We start from the raw sequence: 22,266 nt of genomic DNA, 5'->3' as shown, positions 1-22,266 counted from the left end.
CAAGTAAGGCAGGGTCCACCATCAGTTGATAGGAATGAAAAAGTCAAATGTATTTTTCTACCTCCTGATGTGGTTTGGGGTTAATGCTTAAGGTGTTACCTGTGCCCCCAATGTGCTATGTCACCTGGAAGCAGGTCCTAATCAGGATGTCTGTGGGGGTTCCAAGCTGTGGTCCAGGCTAGCTGTAAGGATGGCCTTAACCTAAAAATGGCCTAAGCCTAAGTAATTCCAGTTGAAAATGAACCTGCATGTCCACCAGGCACAGCCTCCAGAGCCCTCTAGTATGAATCAGGCACAGCCTGATAAAGACAAGTCTCTGTCCACAACCCAGTGGAAACTCAGAGTGCAGTCATGGTCATTTGCCTTCACCCTGATGGGAGTCAGAGGTGAGAGGTCAGGGCAGAAATTGTCAAACCAGAGGTCGTGACCAGGGAATGTAAGATGTCACTAAGAAACACAGTAATAGCTGATAGGGACTGAAAAGGTGAGCAGAGCCCCAACATTTAGTAGAAATGATGGAGCAAGTGAACAGACATTCAGCCAGCTGCAATCATGGCAAGATGCTGAGTGCCGGATGAGGTCCTGTACTAATATCCCAACTCTTGTCATTATCTGCCTGATCCTCACATTCATTCTCACTGCTCTCAAACTCTACAGCCACATCTTGACCCTGGTGAGAATGGTGACTTCGTCTTAAGATTGTCTCCTCAACCAGATGTCACATCCAGCCCAGGAGGAGCCTCCATCGGTTCCTGTCCTGATCACTGTGGTCTGAATGAATGAGCATCTGCTGGACTTCAACCCTAAGACTTGAGACTCTAAACCTGGCACTTGAGCTGAGCATGCAGTGGGAATGTCTGTAATGAGTCTGGCATGGTTAAGTGTTTGCTGTGCTCAGAGTTAACTTAGAATTTTTAGTTTTGATTATGTGTATTGCAGTGCCCAACATTAAGGATTATCATTTTCTTAATTAAGAACCTATACAATAAAGTTGTATTGAGTGATTTGAGTGAATAAAGCATTGAAAAATGCATTAGTGTGTGCATATGATTTATTTCTCCCCTCCACTACAGATGTCACACCTTTGCCCATCCCAACACTAGCCAGGTTTCCTTGGTCCCTGCCCACTTCCACAGCATTTTCCTAACTTTGCCAATAATCTTGTGGGCTTTACAACATGCTTACTGTACATTCTCTCTGCTTAAATGTACCTGGGTTAGTTTTTGATACTAAGAACCGCGGTTGCTAGTCACAGTGGCACATGCTTGTAATCCCAGTGGATTAGGAGGCTGAGATAAGAAGATCTTGATTCAAAACAGCCTCAGCAATGACAAGGCACTAAGCTCATCGGGGAGTTCCTGTCCCTAAAATATATTCACAATTTTGCTGGGAATGTGGCTCAGTAGTCGAGTGCCCCTGAGTTTAATCCCTGGTGCCCACCACAAAACAAATGATTGATGTGTGAAAATATGTAGGGTTCAAGTGACCTAGAGAGTAAACGCATATGTGAAAATTATACTCCCTAGCCAAAGGCCAAGTACAGCCTTCATTCAGTATTCACAGTGAATTGATTCCAGAACTCACCCCCCCTTTATATACCAAACTCTGCACATGTTCAAGGTTCAGGTATAAATGATGCACTGTTTGAATATAACCTATCACATCCTCCTGTGTGCTTTAAACCATCTTGAGGTTCCTTATCACATTTAACACAATGGGAATATTATATAGCAGTTTACACTGTGCAGTATGGAGAATAATGACAAGAAGAAAGACTCTACACATTAAGCACAGAGAAACTTATTTTCAACCATGTTCAATCCAAGGTTGATTGAGTCCAAAGATCCAGAACCTACAGCCTCAGAGCCCAAATGAGAGACACAATAGCACAGAAGTGTGAGCAGAGGTAGAAGCAAACAAAGACATCAGATACAGAAGATGACCAAAGAATCAGGAAGAGCAGCCTTGAGAATAAGAAGCACCACAGCTCTGACATCTGCTTGGTGTCAGCACAAAAAGACCTACACCCCTAGGGACAACAAGGGCATTTCTGAGAGACAAATAAGACTAGCAAAATGCACCTGGTAAATTTCATTCAGTGCCTAGGTTTCAATAATGAAGGGTACTGTGTCTCTATTAATTTTTTTAATGAAACAGTTAAATGTTTCATCTTACCTCAAAGCAATAAGCTTCAGAAATCAGGAACTGAATAAATAGGAAAGGCCTAATTGCCCAAAATGTTGTATAATTAAACTATTCAATTCCTATAACTTGTATTTACTGAATTAAAAAAAATGCTAGAACTCTGGCTCACTGGTTTAGTGTCCTTGGGTTCTATTCCTGGTACCAAAGGGGAGGGGAAGAGGAGACAAAGAAAAAGTAACTTGGGTATCTTGTTCTTTTGCTGAATAAAAAGGGGTGGGTAATTTTTAAAAAGGTGGATTGCAGTGGACACAGTGGCACAACCTCTAATTCCACCAACTCAGGAGCTGAGGCAAGAGTATTGTAAGATCACAGACATCCTGAGCAAGTTAGGGATAACCCCTCTTAATATAAAAAAAAATGTATTAGGAATGTGTCTCAGTGTTAAAGTAGCCCTGGGTTCAATCCCCAGTCCCTCCACAATAGAGTGAGTTTGGATGTGGTTCAGTGTGTAACAGGGGTTTGCTTGATGCTTTCACTAAATCCCTTGTGACTTTGAATCTTACATATTTTTTTTTCTTTCCCCCAAGTCTTCTCCCTAACTTCCTTCTCATAATCTTCTTGTCCCTGATGTTCTCCTTCCTGGTTTCTTCTCTCTAATCTAATTTTCTCAGAATCACCTCTAAGAAACAAGGCATTCAGCACTAATCTCTGAGGTATATAAAGAACTCAAAAAGCTAAGCACCAAAAAAAAAAAACAACAACAACAACAAAAAAAAACCAAGTAACCCAAGGACCTGAACAGGCACTTCTCAGAAGAGGATACACAATCAATCAACAAACATATGAAAAGATGTTCACCATCTCTAGCAATCAGAGAAATGCAAATCAAAACTACTCTAAGATATCATCTCACTCCAAACAGAATGGCAGCTATTATGAAGACAAACAACAATAAGTGTTGGCGAGGATGTGGGGATAAAGGCACACTCATATATTGCTGGTGGTACTGCAAATTGGTGCAACCAATACAGAAAGCAGTATGGAGACTCCTTGGAAATCTGGTAATGGAATTACCATTTGACAAAGCTATTATTCTCATCAGACTATACCCAAAGTACTTAAAAACAGAATCCTACAGGGACACAGCCACATCAATGTTTATAGAATCACAATTCACAATAACTGAACTGTGGAGCCAACTTAGATGTCCTTCATAAGATGAATGGTTAAAAAAATGTAGATTATATACACAATGGAATTTTACTCAGCATTAAAAGAGAATAAAATCATGGCATTTACAAGTAAATGGATGACATTGGAGAATATAATGCTAAGTGAAGTTAGAAAATCCCCCCAAAAAAACCCCAAATGCCATATATTTTCTCAGCTTTAAGAAGACTGACTCATAGTGGGGTATGGAGGGGGACCATAGGAAGAATAGATAAATTCTAGATAGGGCAGAGGAGTGGGAGGAAAAATAAGGGCGCAGGGGATTAGCAAGAATGGTGAAATGTAATGGACATCATTACACAAATACATGTATGAAGAGAAGAATTGGTGTCAACATACTTTATATACAACCAGAGATATAAAATATTGTGCTGTATACGTGTAATAAGAATTATAATGCATTCTGATGTCATTTATTTTTTTAAATCAAGCAAAAAATATAACAACCTATTCCTCTAATAGGGAGAATGACAGCCCTTGGGACAGAAGACCCTCTTTTTTTTTCTAACAAAATAGTAAACATTCCCTTTCCTTTTTCTCAAAACTGTGTCCTCATTATTACATTAGCTTCAGGGATGAGAACATTTGAAAACAAGTGCTTTAGTAGTATAGGGCAACTGAGCTCAAAACAGAACCTTTAGAGGGTCTACACTCAGACAGTCTTCCCTAGTGACCTGGAGCCAATAAGTGGTAGCACATGCCTGCATACCCAACAACGCCAGAGGCTGAGGTAGGAGAAGCATAAGTGGAAGGGCAGCCTCAGCAAGTTAACAAGATCTGTCTCAAAATAAAAATAAATGGAGGTGACGATGTAGCTCGGTGGTAGAGCACCACTGAGTACAGTCTCCAGTACCAAAAAAAGAAACACAAGATTGTGGCACATAGTTTGTGATGAAAAGAGAATATCACATTTCTATCTCTTCAAATGACCAGAGGTCAGGACTTAGGGTCTCTACATGCAGTTTCCCTTCATCCCAATAATTTTGATTTCTGCTTTGGTTTAGATCATATGAAACTTTTTTCCTTCTGTTTTTCTTTTCCTTTTTCTGTTGTATTTTTTGTTTTGTTTTGGTTTTGGTTTTGGTCCTGGGAATTGAATCCAGGTGCACTACACCACATAGCTACATCTCCTTTTCATTTATATATTTTCAGTTTGAGGCTGGGTCTCAATAAGTGGCTTAGGGTCTCATTAAATTGCTGAAGTAATTTAATCCTTGCTTAAACAATTTGATCCTCCTGCCTCAGCCCCAAGTCATTGGAATTACAGACACGTGCCACTACACTGTGCTAAATTTCTTTATTTCTCCTTTGCAAATATGTGTGGGTGTGTATTACCAGGTATTGAAGCCCAGGGATGATCTGTTGCAGCTACATCCAAGGCATTTTCATTTTGTATTTTCAGACAGTGTCTTGTTAAATTGCCAAGGGTGTTGCTTGAACTCTTAATCCACCTGCCTTTGCCTCCCAGGAAGCTGGGATTACAGGTGCAGGTCACCAAACCTGGAATGACACAATATTTTTTACATGCTGGACTCTATTCTGATATATTTCTATCCCAGGACTCCACTCCAAAGTGGCATGCTGTCACATGTACAAGATACACATGACAATCGAGCCACATCTCAAAGTTAGCATTTTTCATCTCTTACTTGAAAATGTTTTCAAATACTATATGTGGCTTTTAGCATTGCTTACATTTAAATGGAGCATGTTGGTACCAGTCTGTAATCCAGCTATTCAAAAGGCTGCAGCAGGATTATGATGAGTTTGAGACTAGTATGGAGAACAAAGTGAGATCCTGTCTCAGCATAAGACAGGAATGGGAACCATATGTGGTGGGCCATGATTGTAATCCCAGTGGTTTAGGAGGCTGAGGAAGAAAGGATCACAACTTCAAAGCCAGTCTCAGGAACTTAACAAGGCCATTATCAGCTTAGTGAGACCTTGCCTCAATAAAAATTGAAAAGAGCTTGGGATGTGGCTCACTGGTTAAGTTCCATGAGTTCAAACACCAGTACCAAAAAAAAAAAAAAAAAAGAAGATGAAGAATTGGGAGGATAAAGAGAGGTAGAAGGAGAATAAGGAGGAGGAGGAGGAAAAGAGAAAGAAAACAACAATAGCTAAGGGCAAATGAACAACCCTGAGCTAAGGCAGAGTCCACCCACAAGCTGCCCATTCCCTCTACTGGGCACAATGACATCTGGCTCTAGAACCCAGCAGTAGAAAGTCACTTGATAGAAAAGGGGACACACTGGGACAAGCCTGCCCCCTACTGGCTCTTTTGACACTGATTTTTAGGTGGTTCTTGCTTCAGATTACACTTTTCTGTGATTGGCACTGACTGTGGAGAGTAGCCATGAAAATTAATTCAAAACCAATCTCCCCCACCCCCAAAAGCGATTTTCTGGTTTTTTTTTTTTGTTTTTATTATTGGAGGGTGTGTAGGGGCTGGTGGTGCACCTGGTTAGAGGCATCTTGGAAGGCAATGGGGAGACAAAACTAGAAAACTGGACCCTATTTGTTGGTGAATCTAGCTTTCCTGCTGGGTGTTTTTTCTTCCTGGACTAGAGCTCCTGTGACTCCTGGTGCAAGCAGAGCCTGGCTGTGTGTGGCCTCTGGGAACCAAGGGCCTCAACTCCCCCAACTCCCCCAAACCTTTGCCACTGTAGGTTTCTTCCCTGTCCAGGGGAAGCTTTACTCCTCTTTGTGGTGCAAAAGAGCAAGTTGCCAAGGGCCACCTCCATGGTCTGCCAAGCTGTTCATGGTCATCAAGTGCAAGCCAGTCTTTTTCACTTTGGTGGCTATGATTCCCCTGATGCTGTCTTTGTTTTTTGTTAATTCCCTCTAGGGAGCATGATCCTCTCAACAGCCTTCTGGAAATGGAAACAGACCTCAGGCCATGTTCCAACCCTACCCAAGTCTTCCAATTGCCACTTAGCAAGCCCTGCATGGGTCACCTTTCCAGCCCCAACTCCCTGAACTCCCCTAGTTCCAGGTAATGACTGGACTCCTATGTTCCTTCTGTGGGCATCTCCCAGCCAAACATTCTGGTCATACCCCCACACCTTCTTTCATTCCAGTGGCTTGGGTCATAAGATTATCCCAAGAGTCCTGACAAGGTATCAGACTGAAAGACTGTAGGACAGAAAGGACAGGACTTATCAGATTTAGAAAAAGCCTTGGAAAACCAAAAGCTTTGGAGAAGATTCAGGAAAACCCCTGAGGAGGAAAGTTGAGTTGTGTTCTGGTTGGGATTGCACCTACCTGGGTTATGGAAACCCAGCTCAAAGCAGTCATTGTCAGAGGACCCTAGCAGCCAGAAAGGGCTTCTGAAACTGCCTTTTTAAAATAGTTATCTAGGATTTAAAACATTCTAATTAACAGAATATATATGCACACACACACTCACATGCACAAAACTATATCCATTTGATGGATTAATCCACTGATTGGATTATAGCTCTCATGATCTGATCATTTCACCTCTTGCATTAACACAGAGGCTTTTGGAGGACAACTTATATCCAAACCATATCAGAGACACTGTACAGGGTCCCTCGGAGCGTCGGAGGAAGAGACCACACAAGAAACTGGCTTCATGCAATTGCAGAAGAGGATTTATTGGGGACCCGTTCCAGCGCGCTGGGGCTCTGTGCTTACTCAAGAAGGGAGAGCAGCCCAGAGCTCAGAACAGAGGTCAAGCAGAGCTTAAGTACACTTTTTGGAGAGGGCTGGGGCTTTGCATACATCAGAACAACTCATCGTGTGGCTCGGGAAAATTGAACAACAACTCTAGACAGGATTAGTACATTCATTGTTGGGAACAGTCTGGGCAGTGGTGATTGGTCACTCCTAAGCAGGGTACACATTTAAACTGATTGGTTTTGTGTCCTGGATGCTCACATGCCGAGCTAATTGGAGCCCTTAGCTATTAAACAACCAGGGAATCAATGGAAATATTTAGTGGGCAGTTCCAGTATTGTCCTAACAGCTACAGAGATTACAGGTTCCGGGGGTAGCAGAGGAATTGTAATAATACCTTGTCTTTTACTTTTTAGCCCAGGCCTTGTAATTTAGAAACCTTAAAATGCCAGGTCTTTTACACTTTAACTCAGACTTTTGCAGCTTAGAATCAGCTTAGAAATTTTACCTTTACAACACTTGCCTTTGACACATATCTTCTGCTCCCCAACTTCCCAAAGAACTCACAATTCCCACTTCAGTGGATTATGGAGACTGGGCTCTCATATTAACATACAATGAGACCCCAACCTGGGTGACTCTCCTGAGCAGACCTATGGAGTTCCTTTTAGGAAAGTTCCTTCAGGTAGGAATAAGGCCCTGCCATTTTTTTATGTTCTCTTAATTCTTTTCACCTGTGATGAGCAAGACCACCTCAGGAAGAAGGACAGGAAGGGTTTTGAAGTCTATATTTGTTAAATTCATAATTTTGATCTGATACATATAGGTTAATATGTTTTTCTAATTACATTCTGCTTTTTTTCTAAGGCCAATTTACAAGGGTTAATTAACAGTCTAATAGGTTTTTAACAAATAATCTACAAGGCTTTTGTTTGTCTGTTTTGTGTAAGGGCACCAGGGTACTCTTCGTCTACATGTATTGCCATGTCTACATATATTTAGTACTAAAAATTAATATATGAGCTCAGAAATTAAAATTTAAAAAATGGATACAAATACATTTGCTTCATATGATTTAAAAGGTTCAATTGCAATTTGGGTGAATAAATAAAAGTCAAAATGTCTTTAAAGTTACTAATGCAGAGTTTTGTTTCTAGGTGATCAAATATTTAATAAAATGGTAATGTCTATAAAGTGTCTAACATTCATTGTCTCGAGGATATTTCTTCAATGGGAAAAAGTTACAAATGCTATTCAATGCACTTGTCTTATACCTTTTTTTAAAAAAAAAATGTAAATTTGATCTTACCTATATGAAATTAATCATGAATGTGTTTGTAAGAGACATCTGATTGGTTTACAAAGTTTAAATGTTAACTATTAAATGTAATATTAAGTAATGAAACTTTTTAATTTCCATAAGGTTAAATATTTAATCATTGTTGGTGTTTTCATATTTTAGTAAATTTTTAAAAATTCATATTACATTATCCCCAAAACAAGGTTACTAAAAGTTAAAAGTCCCAGTGGGTATAATTCTATATACAAATAGTCAAGAGGTTTTAACTGCATTTCAATTAGAGTACTATAAATATATTTCCTCTTATTAAAATGAATTAATTTATCTAAATTCATAAATTGATAAGGGTTATTTTAAGGTATAAGCAAAAAGAGGGATCCATGGATCAAAAATTATTAAAAGCTTCTAAATATAAAAATATATTTAGTAAAAAACATGTTTCTAGGTAAGAAAGTCTTTGTGTGGTAAAACATAATTATACATCTAAGTATACAAGAGGGTCTAAGTAAGTAATGTAAACATCTATAAATAAAGAAGAAATGTTAATTTTTTTATAACTAAGTTGTTTATATGTGTAATACAAATAGTTAAAAGTATTCAAGGTTATTCCCTAAGAGCAAGTATTAATGTACTGATATAAAACAAAATTTGATTCACATATTAAAATGACAAACACTTCTTAAAATATTAATTACATTATGTCTGTTAAGTTTTATTCTCTAGAGCTACTAACTAAACAAATGAAGGTTTGTATACCTCTGGTGAAACAGCAACTGTTTTTTTAGAGTATTGTTCCACATTACAGAGTCTAAAACTTGGTTTATTTAAAAACATCAATAAAATTGTAGTACACTACTCTTCTTTACATATTAAGTGTGCTTGGTTACCTTGGCTTGACCCCCAAATCTCGCTTTTGTGGTTTTTTTGGCTGAAATATGAGGCATAACTGAAGGTGGTATGTTACTCTGAACATCTTGCAATTAGAGAGTAGAGTGTCTGCTGCTGGACAGCAATAAAGGCTTAATTGGAATGGCAATATGTGGTCTGAGAGTTATTTCAGGGTCTTAGTATCCATATAACATTCATCCAGAGGAATTTTGCAGTCCGAGGCTATAATTCTCCTTTTAGTTATGGCACTTGCTCCCAGGTGCAATGTAATCTCTTGAGGGATTTAAATGCTCTATGACCAGGTACTGAGGTGCACACATACAATACCAGTACCTTGGGAGGCTGAGGCAGGAGGATCAGAGATTCCAAGCCAGCCTGGTCAACATAGTCAGACCCTGTCTCAAATAAAAATATAAAAAGTGTTTGGGGGTGTAGCTCAGTAGTAAACTGTCCCAGGTACATAGTCCCCAGTACTACATACACACACACACACACACACACACACACACACACACACACATGTCCAGCAGCCTCATGCATGCCAAGTGATTGCCATCAGATTCAGACAACTCAAGGGAGCCAAGACTGACAATGTAATGGCTTAGAATATTTCGTGGTCACAGTGTCCCAGCTGATGATGCTACTGTGAAAGATTGCAGAATCAAAATGAAATTTATGTACCAAATCCTCACAAAAGTGAAGGGCAGGGGACCATGCAGTAGAAGGTCCTTGACCTTGATAGTTTGATAATAGACTTTCAGGAGAAATTTGCCAAAACCACAACATTACACCAAAAAAACATGGCTTCTAAACTCCTAACTTTCCAAAGAAGATCATAAGATTTTTATCATTGGCTCTCAAGAGATTAATAAAATACAGAATGGGACCTGAAACTTCCAAGAAACTCCAGGAGAGCCTTTCTTCTGCACTGCAGTGGATTCTATTATGATTCATTCTCAAGCACATTTTGAAACAGCTGGGCAATGATTCCGAAGAAAATTAAAAACAGTAATGGCTTCCAAGTGGAATGTTCCAGTTGAACATCTCTCAAATAGCTGCTCTTTTAAGCAAGGTGAGGTGGGCCATGCCTGTAATTCCAGATTCTGAGGAGCCTGAGGAAGGAGGATGGCAAGATTCAGGCCAGACTTGGTCATTTGGCAAGCCTGTTTCAAAATAAACCAAAGAGAACTGGACAGTTGGCCCCTGGTACAATGCTCAGTACTGGAGGAGGGGAGAGTAAGATTTTAGGCTTCAAGTTGGTTTTATCAAGTTCTTTGATTACATGGGAAAAGTAAAACTAAATCATCTCTGTTAAAAGTTGAAGTATTATTTCATAGGAAATAACTTTCTGTATTCACTTTAAATATCTTTCATCACTTTGGTTAAATGACTTATCTTTTATAATGATTTGGGACCCCAGGTTACATTAACTGCTTTAAACCTTTTGAGATTATTGACTAACTTTTTATGATCAAAGTCTACATTGTCATTTGACCTTGAGCTAACATTGGGATGTTCTAGAGAACTCCATATTTGCTCAAGGGATTTCTAGAAGAGAGACATTAAGGCAATTAGCCTAATTTGATACGAGGGGAAGTCCTGTCAAATAGGACATAACTTTTTCAAGTTATATTTATTTAGATATTTTATTAATATTTGATTTAAAATGGCAAAAATTTATAAAGAATCTCATATGTTTTTAGACATAATTCAGGACAATATATTAAAATGTGTGCCAATCAAATCACCTTGTTAATAACTGGTTATTGTAAATTCCCAACAGATTTTTAACCATGACGATTCTAAATGTTTAGCATCAAGAGTTATCATGTGGGTAGGGATGTGTCTCATCTGGTATCGTGCTCACCTGGCATGCCTGCAACCCTGGGTTCAATCCTCAGCATCACATACATATAAAGATGTTGTGTCTGCAAAAAAATAAATAAATAAATAAATATTAAAAATCTCTCTCTCTCTATCTCTCTCTCTCTCTCTCTCTCTCTCTCTCTCTCTCTCTCTCTCTCCCTCTCTAAAAAAAGTTATCATTTGGATTATTGCCCTGAACATAACTAAAATCAGATTAATTGATTAAGAAGACAAAACCACTAACAAGTTTATTTGAACACAGGTCTATTGCCGGGGTCATCGGCAAAAAGATGAGACAGGAATCGTTCTATTTGAGCAATCTTCAGAGAGAGAGCTAAAGCAGCTTTCTCTGGGTCTCCTTTTTATTACAATTTTTCTCATCATTATAGATTCACAATACGTCATTAATTATATAATTTAAAACTTTGCCAAGACATGACATTTCCTTAACCATGATTGAGGGCATACAAATCTACATCCTTCCAGGATATGACCCCCAGCCATACAATCATCAAAAGTACAGAATCATCAATAAAACATGTCACCAATTTACATCCTTCAGATTTTCCCAAGATTTACTATTTTTCCCAAGATATGTTATTTTCTTATTAACTAATGCCAAACTATGTAACCAGACTCTAAGTCTCCTAACCAATCATTAACCTAAAGTACACTTGTACTTTATTTTTAATCTAAAATTTCCATCTAAAAAAGTCCCTTTAAATCTTATTTTTAAAATATCCTAAAGTTTATGAATCATCCTTAAAGCATATCAGAAACCTATACAACTAAAGACTTAAGAATTTCTAAACTTAAGAATCTAAATAAAATAATATTTCTAACATTATTCTAAAACTGTGTCTTATAAAGCTATTTTAATTAATTCCGAAATTTATTCTCATAAAACTGGTTGAGCTGCTTTCTCAAAGAGTTTCTTTTGTTTCTCAGTCAAGGAACACTGGTTCTCGAAGAGTTTGTTTCTCAGTCAAGGTGCACTAGTTCTCAAAGAGTTTGTTTCTCAGTCAAGGTGCACTAGTTCTCACGTCCTTTCAGAGGATGATTGTTGTCCATTATTAGGTTCATCCACAATATACTAAGATAGAAGAATAGCCTTTTACTTTGTCCTTGATATGCTGAGGGGTAGTAGAATAGCCTCCAAGGCATGAACTACCTGTTCTGTTTTAGCCATCTAAAATTTAATTTGTTTGGCATTTAACATACTCATGCCTCCTGTGAGAAACATAAACATGAAAATGCAAAGTCCCAATTACATAAAAAAAGGGTCTCATGGTTTCATTTACCCACCATCCAGCATGGTTTTGCCAGCATTCATCCTCACTGTGACCCTGTCAAGACAGTGGGAGAGCGGCTTTGCCAACACTTTTTCTCACTGTGACCCTGTCAAGACAGTGAGTGGGGGATCGCCTTCACCAGTCTATCATCTATCTATCTGTCTGAATATCTATCTATGTATTTATTTATTCATTTCTTTATTTATTGATGCTAGGGTTCAAACTCAGGGCCTCATGCATGCTAGGCAAATGGTCTATCTTTTCAAAATTGGAATTCAAAACAGGGTGTGGTGGTGAATACTTTTAATCCAACCTGCTGTGGTGTGAAATGATAAATACAATCAATACGTTTGTCAGTTATGGGTTCCAGATTAGTAAAAAATACAGATGATAGATATAAAAACTTGAAAAGTGAGATAAGACAATTATAAAGCAAGAACTCTCATAGGCAGGCCTGAGACTCCATTTTGCTGCCTCCTATGAAAGACTGTTATAAGAGTTATTTCTGAGAAACTGAAATGGCAGCTGTTTTCTTATTTTAAAAAATTGCACTTCTGTACTTTGTACCCCACAAATTGTACCCTACTCAGGATGCACTGGTGGACATGGAGAGCTGTATCCTGGGTTTGATGCTATTTTGGGTCTACATGACTGAAATAGATTCTCATCCCGATGACCCCCACCCAAATTCAGGATGTGACTGTCTAGCACCTGCTTGAAACCAGGACCGTGCTCCACTGAACTGCAAAGCTAATGTGCTGGCTCACCAACTGGAAAATTTTGATCCTGCCTAGAGCCCAGAGGCCCCACTTATTAATATTTTAATTTCTATTATTGGCTAGCTTTACATGCGGATAAGCAAGTCACTGAGATATGGATATTGTGCTTATAATGTCTTTGGATGGATCAGGAAGCTGCTGTCCTCTCACAGAGCTTGAGACTCTGTGGTGGGTGACAGTCCCTAGTCAGGGAAGTAAAGCTCTCTTTTGATTTGAAATTCAGAGTTAGAGTGCTTTCTGGAGGGACTCCCAATAACACCATCTATTCAGCAAGCTAAGGCAGAAGGATCTCAAATTCAAGGCCTGTCTCAGTAATTTAGTGAGAACCTGTCTCAAAAAAAAAAAAAAAAAGAAAGAAAGAAAGAAAAAAAACTTTTAAAAAATGGGCTCTGGATGTAGCTCAGTGGTGTAGTTCCCCTGGTTTCAAACCTTGGTACCCAAACTGAATTCATGAAAAAAGTTAATTAACTAAATAATTAACTAATAAAAATGAAAAAAAAAAGCCGATGATGTAGCTCAGTGGTAAAGCTCTCCTAGGTTCAATGCCCAGTGTCAAAAAATAAAAAATAAAAATACATAAATTCAGGGCTTAAATATTTTTTTAAAAATGATCACCTGTACTCATAAAATATCTGCAAAAGTCTAACTCTTCATAGAACAGTAAAGGCCGGAGCTTGGAGATGAGATACCCAAGGCCTAATGAATAGGCAAAATTGAATTTAAAATTGATTTCCTTGTGGAGGGACTCTGAGAACCACTCCCTCCAAACCAACCTTGTTGTTCAAATGTGGCTTAATGAGTTTCAACATTTATTCCTAGTCATATATTAATTCCCAGCAATGGGGGACAGGACCAACCAGGAAAAATGTATCCTGGCACTGAGATAGAATCAAACCCTAACCATTATGTGATACATCCAGAGAAAAAATCTTCATCCAAAGGGGGAAATATAAATGGTGCTCAAATCAACAGGCAGTAACTGTCAAATCCTGATGAAGGGCAAGCAGGGTGCTGGGAAGATAAGTTCCCTGGACAGCGCTGCCTGATGGCAGGAACTATCACAAACCAGTCAAACCCAACCTCAGCTCTGCATAAAGTACACCCAAACCCTCACCCCCCATGTTTTCTAAAAGAAAACCTGGCCAGACACCACCTATTGTCCTTGAACTCAGGCCACCCTTGGTACTGAATCTGTGGAGCCATTGATAATTGATTCAAAGCTGCCTTTGACACCCTGTCTCTCTTTGCCTCCTGGATGGGGCTCTGACTCATATTTCTTTGGGGATGCTGCATTCCTGCCCTATTATGTTTGACCACACTTGTCCTTTGGAGAGCCACTGTCTGTTGTGACTTAGGTTGATTATCATTTTGATCTGCCTTGTGCACCAAGTCAGGAGTAATAAGAGAAGTCAGGGCTGTGGCATGAAGTCACTCTTTCAGCTGGTGACACACAGACAAATTCCAGAGAAACAAAATTAAATCAGAAAGTAGATTTCAAATATTGTAGAGCATAAAAACCAGAGACAATGTTAGATGTAGCCTTAATCCTATAGAGCTGCACACACACATGAAATTAAATGTGTTTCATTTGTGGCAAGGTATTATGTGAAACAGAAACCAAATATAACCTTAGCCAATTGTAATTATCCAACTAACATATGATTATGTGATGTTAGCAGGGATATTTTCCAACAAGATACCCCAAAAGACCATCACGGTTTAGATGCGGTGTCTCCCAAAAGCTCACATGTGACAATGTTTTTGGAGGAGAAATGATTGGTTTATAGCCTTAACCTAGCCAGTGAAATAATCCCTAGTGGGATTAACTGGGGGATAATGGGGGCAGGTGGGCTGTGGTTGGAGAAAGCTGATCTCTGAGGTGTGAATATGGGTGTAGAGTTTGTATCTTCAAGTGGCCATCTCTCTCTCTCTCTCTCTCTCTCTCTCTCTCTCTCTCTCTCTCTCTCTCTCTCTCTGGTAATGTGAGCCTCTTCCTTCTGCCAAACGCTTCTGCCATGAGATTCAGTCTCAACTTGGATGTGCTGTCTCTGGATTGAGGCCGCTAAAACCAAGCCACCCAAATAAACATTTCCTCCTCTGTAGTAGTTGTCCTTGGGTCTTTTGGTTACAGCACCATAAAGCTAACTAAAACAAAGACAGACTGAAAAAACAGAAATTCCATTGTCTAACCACCACCCATCAAACCATTCCTTCTACATGTTCCCTGGAAATGCTCACCTCACATGGCTCCTCCAAGCATTCCATCTCTTTCTGTCTCTCCTTCCTCAATTTTAGAATATCATTTTGCTCAGACTCTTGAAATTTTCCTTTGCTTCTGTTCTTCTCCCAGGCTAAAGGCCTTGGAAAGTGCCTGGGGAAAAGGTTTTCTGGGAGATATGACCTGGGGCAGTCCCTGATTCTGAAGGAAGGCTCTCTAATTGGTAGCTTCCCTGAAGTAAAGGACACCTGCTGTCCAACCCTGTGTCTTTCTCTCCAACATCCCAAGTTGCCCAACACTTCCACACTCAGTGGCTTTCAGAGGTTCCCAAGTCTGATTGGGCATAGTGGCCCATGCGTGTAATCAAAGCAATCAGGAGACTTGAGGAAGGGGCATGGCAAGTTTGAGGCCAGCCTCAGAAACTTAGGGAGAACCTAAACAATTTAGTGAGACTCTGCCACCAAATAAAAGCAAAAAAATAAAAAGGAATGGGGATGTGGCTCACTGGAAGTGAGTCAATGGGTTTCATCCCCAGTACAAAGAGACAGAAGAAATATTGCCCTAAGTCTAGAAGACTGAGTCTACCTTCCTTTGTGCTCTACCTAACTTATTGTGCTCATATTTGCTGCAAGTTAACTTGACACTTGTGTGACTGTGGGAAGCATGGTTTTTATTCTATAATCTTTGTGGATGACACTACTGTCTTCAAAAAGCTATTTTCTCTCTGGAATTTTCAAACTATTTTTGAAAATTATTTTTTTCAAATAATTTTTGATATGGCAAAGATCCCTGTATAAAGGTATTTTCAAGTAATGTTTTTCTTACATTAGGGATTAAATACTTTTATATCTCACAGTAGAAACAGGAGGGTCACACATGGACAAAATTGAGTCCATGGTGGGGAGTGCATGGACAAAGTCATCGCTGACTCTCACATCTCCCGATTCTGCGCTCTTGCATGACCATCAGATTCAATGAACGAATGCAAGGAAGAAAATCCCAGCATTATTAAGTGGGCGGAGATTTTGGAAGGTGATCACATACTGCTTTCTGATTGGATGCTGATCAATCAGATATAGGTGAGGGCGTGGCCAGAGAGGTCCATAAAAGCTTCTGCAGAGCCAGAAGAGAAACACAAGAGTCTTGCAGCCTAAGGAGACACATCCTGACCTGCTGAAGCTCAGAGCACCTGCACACCTGGCCAGATTCTGTAAGTCCCTCACTGTCCTAAGGAACAGCGCCTTCCCTCTTCACCTGTGTGGATTCAGGAACAATTTTGTTCCTGTCTTTTCTCATGAACCAACTTAGGCCTTCGATTTTGCCTCTCAGTTTGGTTTTTGCCTTTGGTGAATATTAGGATTTCCATTTTGGTTTATGTCACTTTCAAATTACTTTTTTTTCTTTTCTTTCTTCTTCTTTTTTTTTTTTTGTACCAGGTATTGAACTCAGAAGTACCAGGTATTGGACTCAGGAGCACTACCACTGAGCCACATCCCCAGCCCTGTTTTGTATTTTATTTAGAGACAGGGTCTCACTGAGTTGCTTAGCACCTGCTCTTGCTGAGGCTGGCTTTGATCCCTTGATCCTCCTTTGTCAGTCTCCAGAGCCCCTGGGATAATAGGTCTAGGCTCACATGCCCAATTTTTATTGATTTGTTTAATTTTTGTTTTTTAAGGTTTATATGAACAATATAATTTAATTATTCATCTATTTATTTATTTGGTGGTATGGTAATTGAACCCAGGGCCTTGTATATTCGAGGCAAGCACTCTAATAATGGAGGTATATCCCCACATCACTATTTATTAATTTTTATGTGCTGCTGAGGATCAAGCCCAGTTCGGGCCCCAGCCACTTTCTTCACCAAGGAGATTGGATTCCTATTTCATTCTAATTGATTGCAATTCTATTTTCTGATGATGGAAATATTTATATTGTGTGCCTATAAATTATACTCTTTTGCTGGATGTGGTGGCACACACCAATAATCCCGCCAACTCAAGAGGTTGAGGAGGCAGGAGGACTGGAGTCCAAAGCCAGCCTCAGAACATGAAATGCAACACAAATCAGTAAGTCCCTGTCTCCATCTCAAATACAAAATAGGGTTAGGGAAGTGGCTCAGTGGTTGAGTGTCCTAAATTCAGTTGCCAATATTGGCGCCTAAAAGAGTATACTCTATGGCCTAGGTGGTTTTCTACTTTTATAATTTGTTTAAACAAATTAAAACAAAAGCTTCAAGTGATCTCATGGAACAGTTCTGTTCTGATCTATTTGTTCTCTTCAACATCCCCCTAAGTTGGCAGAATCTCACATGTGTAACAGATATCCATGAGACTCTGTTGTAATTTCCAAGTGTTTTATAATATAGGCACATGCTTTATAAATGCTCATTTTTTAAAAAAAATTAAAAGGAATGTTATCCATATGAGGGCTAGTCTATTTCTACCCATAAAGTTGTTGAATCTAGGAGCCTACTGTTTAGGTCACTTGACACTCCAATTCCCCCTTTTAAAAGGACAAAATACTAATCCAAAGCTTTCCCCCATAAGGGTGAGATGTGCTTGTATACTTCCCAGTACCCCCTTCCCAGAGGCTGGCAATGGATGGTATAGTGACCTTTTCCCTGGACCATTGTCCAGGATTTTTCTTCATTCAGTCTCCCCAGGATGAGCATCCAATCCCCACCCACGCTGCTGGAGCTGGAAGGGCGCAGCCTGCTGAGCAACAAGTCCAGGGCTGTCCTGGATCTGGAGGACCTGCCCATAGAGCTCTTCCCACCACTCTTTGTGGAGGCCTTCAGCAGGGGACACACTGAGATACTGAAGAAAATGGTGCAGGCCTGGCCCTTCACCCGCCTTCCCCTGGGGGCACTGATGAGGAAGCCACAGCTTGAGATGATCCAAGTGGCCCTGGAAGGGCTGGACATGCTGCTTGCCCAGCAGGATCACCCCAGGTGAGGGGGGCCTACGTGGCCTGGAAGGGAGCACCCTGGGTGCCAGGGAAGGGATGGGTATAGGCAGGGAGAGTGGGTGCTAAATTGTGCACCACAGGCGTCCTGTGCTGCCAGCAATGAGAGGTAGAGAGGCCTTGGCCATGCTGAGCCCCATCTGGGAAAGGCTTCCAGATGTTGAGGTGCTTGTGGCAGCTGTGATGACCTATAAAGGAGGCTATACCTGCCCCTGGGTCAGTCTCTACAAGTGGGGGCACCAGGCTGGATGGGAGGGAAGTGAATAGAGAAAAGTGAGACAGAACGAAGAGGGGGAGCTGGGGGCAGCAGCTAAGAGGTGAAGAAGGGACCTCAGGGCTGATACTCTGCTGTCGTTCCCGCAGGAGGTGGAAACTGCAGGTGCTAGATTTGCGGAATGTTCCCCAGAACTTCTGGAGGATGTGGTCTGGAGCTGTGGTTGATACCTGCTCACCAGAAGACATTAAGAAGAATCAAACATTGAAACTTGGTCCAGCAATGGCAGCTAAGCCACCCTTCAAGGTTTTCATAGACTTGAGCCTCAGAAAAAGACCCCTGGATGAATTCCTGACACACTTGTTCCTGTGGGTCAAACAGAGAAGGGACAGGCTGCACCTGTGTTGCAATAGGCTGAAGATCGTTGGGAAACCCACCAGTTACACCAGAAAGGTCCTGAGACTGCTGCAGCTGGACTCTGTCCAAAAGGTAGAAGTGCATTGTTCCTGGGCGCCCTCCACCTTGGCAGCTTGTGCTCCTTTCTTGGGCCAGATGAGAAACCTGAGGAAGCTGCTTGTCTCCCAGGTCTATGTGCCTGCCTACACCTCCCAAGAGGAGCAGGAGCAGCTGCTTGCCCAGCTCACCTCGCAGTTCCTCAGGATGGACTGCCTGCGGAAGTTCTGTGCCAATGCTCTCTTCCTCCTCGAGGGCCACCTGGAACAGGTGCTGAGGTGAGTAAGAGGGGGTGAATATCCTCTGCAGATCAGTTACAAGAAATTGGCACCTACTAGCTACTGACACTCTGGTTAATAAGGCACTAGAAGGTAAATAACTCATCCTTTAGTTCCTATTGGATCCTGAAGCTAGTTCACATAACGTGTGTTGGAGCAGACTACTAAATGAGGGTCCAGAGTCTGGAAAGTGCCACCATGCTGGGAATCCATTTGGGAGGGACAAAAGCTAGAAATGGGATGTTCTCTCCGTAGGAGGCCTGTCCAGGGAACGTGGTGGAAATCAGGTAGAGAAGAGTGCTTGGAAGGAGGCAAGCCCCAACACTGATACCTGTCAACAGGGAAGCTCTGTGCTCCCCAGCTGGGAGCAGAGGACCTGCCTCTATACCAACCTAGGGAAGGTTGTTCTGAACTCCAGGTAGTGATCCTGGGTGTAAGGGTCAGGAGCAGGGGTGGAAATCTTGCTGAGGATATAGGGTGTGTGCCTCTCAGAGGGTTAACCCCAGTGGATTTTGTTACATCCTGCCAAAATTTGTCCTTCATACATGACTCCCCATGACCTCCTGTGGCCAGATCTGTGACTTTCTGCTTTCAAGTGAGGAGGGGACACAAATATGTGGACTCTTCTGTTCACAGGAGATGTGGTGAAAGGCTCACCCTGACATGGGGTGATGTGAATGACCAGATTTCACAAAAGGCAGCATCCTAAGTGTGGACAATTGTCGTATCACCAGGGTGACTTTGGGTTTGGGCCAATTTGTCTTCTCCCTCCTTGACATTGCTCCTCAGAACTAACTGTCTGGTTTTTCCTTAGGCACCTGGAGACCCCCCTGGAGACCCTCTCAATAACCAACTGCCCACTGTCCGATTCTGATTGGAAATACCTTTCCCGATATCCAAACGCCAGACAGCTCAGACACCTGGAACTGAGGGGCATCAAACTGACCGATTTCAGTCTGGAGCCCCTCCAAATCCTGCTGGACAACACTGCAACCACACTGAACACCCTGGACTTGGCAGCTTGCAGGATCACTGATTCCCAGCTCCAAGCCCTCTTGCCTGCCCTGAGCCGCTGCTCCCAGCTTGTGATCTTGAGCATCCATGGGAACCGCCTCTCTATGTCAACCCTGAGTGACCTGCTGCTTCACACTGCCAGGCTGAGCCAGTTGAGCGTAGAGCTGTACCCTGCCCCTCTGGAGAGCTATGATGCCTGGGGTACCATCCACCCAGGGAGATGTTCCCAACTCTGTGCTGAGCTGACAGCAATAGTGAGAGATTTTAGGCAGCCAAACATCCTTGTGTTCTGTACTTTCCCCTGTCGTCATTGTGGCTCCAAGTTCATGTATAACCAGGGCCTCATTCAGTGTTCCTGTCCAATAGCTGCCTAGTTTAGTGTGTTTCAAAAGTGTACTTCTAGGCAATTGTACGTATAACCAGGATGTAAGGTCAACTTAGAGGGAACACAGAGCCCGCCATTTCAGGCATTGCCTAAAGTGTGGATGGGAAAAGGAAAGTACAGCAGGGGGCTCCATTGGAGGAAAACCCCCCTAGGATAAGACCTTCAGGACATGTGTCTCTATAGAGACATACATAGGGACCTGGATTTCTAGAGTGGCATTCAGGCTTGATGGGCACAGAAAGATGCTACTTTCTTTCATGGCTGGTCCATAAATCATCATAAATGAACAGAATCTCAAAGTTAGTCTTCTGCCATCCTCTGCACTGGATTTACGTGGCTTTCTAATGAAACCTTGGGATTCTCCTGGTGCTAATGGAGAAAGAAGGCATGGGGTACTTGGTGAACAATGAGGTTCAGCCCCAGGAAGTCAAGGTATCAAATTGAAATCTGGTTATGATGTGTAGCTACTCTGTGGCTTAACACATGCATGTTCACACAGGTGGATTGGAACATTCTATGTAGGCATTGAACATGAGCCATTGAAAGAAAATCTCTTCTCTGTGGACCTCAGTGTCACCTAGACATTCAATGCTGGTTCTTCCTAATGGGTCTCCATGTAGACCCAGAAAACTCAGGTCCTGGTCTCTGGGTGTGCTGGGCAAGGGCATCTGTGCATAAATCAGGCCCCATTGTCCCACTCCCAGTGCTGCATGAGGTGTCCATGCTGCACATTGATCAGAACCTCTGGGCCTCACCAAACCTTGCCTGTTATCCACCTAGGTAATCTCTCCACAGTTAAACCTTTGGTACCCCTTGAAGGTACTCAAATTCCCTTTCAGCAAAATAGTAGAATCATATAGGTAGATAACACTTGTGAATATTTCAAAATGAAACTGAATCCATTACAAGCTCTGGTGGAAGGGGCACGTTTAGCACATAACTGAGAGATCTTCCTCTAACATTTCTCTTCACTGAGGACAGGGCTGATGGAGTTGTGCAGTGATCTTAGCCTTAGTTTCTCATCCAAGGATGAGAACAATGTCCACCCAGTCTTCATTTGAGGTATTCTAAAGCTGCCTGTGGACATGTTTTAATTATGGCTTGAATAATTCTCCACACATAGTGAACTGGAACCCACTTTGATGTGTAAGCAGACTGCAGCTCACTCTTGGAACTAGTAGCAGAGTCTGGGTGAGACACAGCCAGCCTCTCTGTCACCCACAGAGTGATCTTTGTGCCTTGCTCCCTCTTTTGTGGCACTTCCTTTTCTCGAGCTCCAAGTCTAGCTTGCACATGTGGGGCAGGTGGAAGGTTCTGAATGGCATTCATTTTGTTGGATTCAAGGATCAAATAAAATCAAGGAAGATCTGCATAATGAGATCTGTCATCATGTGTTCTTTAAAGAGTTATCATGGCTAAAAAGGGACTTGAAGATACTCTGGTGCCTCCAGACCCCTTGAACTCTGGAAGGATTGTGAGGGCACTTTGTTTTCTCAGATGCCTGGAGATAAAGCACTCACCTCCCTTTGAGTTTCTCATCTTTTGACTCTAGGTTAATTTGTGCTGTGAGTGAGCACACAACTGTAGGATGTCAT

General features: G+C 41.4%; 1 protein-coding gene across 1 annotated transcript; it reads left to right on the top strand.

Moving 5' to 3' along the window:
- The first annotated feature begins 18,026 nt into the window (after nt 1–18,026).
- On the top strand, nt 18,027–20,660 carry LOC120890993 (PRAME family member 5-like). The gene is made up of 3 exons (XM_078024698.1): nt 18,027–18,313; nt 18,691–19,272; nt 20,087–20,660. Exons 1-3 carry the CDS (start codon nt 18,027–18,029, stop codon nt 20,658–20,660), a joined length of 1,443 nt encoding a protein of 480 aa, XP_077880824.1.
- The last annotated feature ends 1,606 nt before the right edge of the window (nt 20,661–22,266 follow it).

The sequence above is a fragment of the Ictidomys tridecemlineatus genome, chromosome 10 (genome assembly GCF_052094955.1).
Source record: "Ictidomys tridecemlineatus isolate mIctTri1 chromosome 10, mIctTri1.hap1, whole genome shotgun sequence".
NCBI classification, from domain to species: Eukaryota; Metazoa; Chordata; class Mammalia; order Rodentia; family Sciuridae; genus Ictidomys; species Ictidomys tridecemlineatus.
The sequence above is the reverse complement of the archived record's forward strand: the minus strand, read 5'-3'. Positions and strand labels throughout refer to the sequence as shown.

What these genes read in the sequence shown, in the direction of transcription:
- LOC120890993 (XM_078024698.1), top strand. Translation starts at nt 18,027, where the DNA reads ATGAGCATCCAATCCCCACCCACGCTGCTGGAGCTGGAAGGGCGCAGC. An exon ending in GCCCAGCAGGATCACCCCAG is followed by an intron (nt 18,314 to 18,690) that starts GTGAGGGGGGCC and finishes TCGTTCCCGCAG; the next exon opens with GAGGTGGAAACTGCAGGTGC. An exon ending in CACCTGGAACAGGTGCTGAG is followed by an intron (nt 19,273 to 20,086) that starts GTGAGTAAGAGG and finishes GTTTTTCCTTAG; the next exon opens with GCACCTGGAGACCCCCCTGG.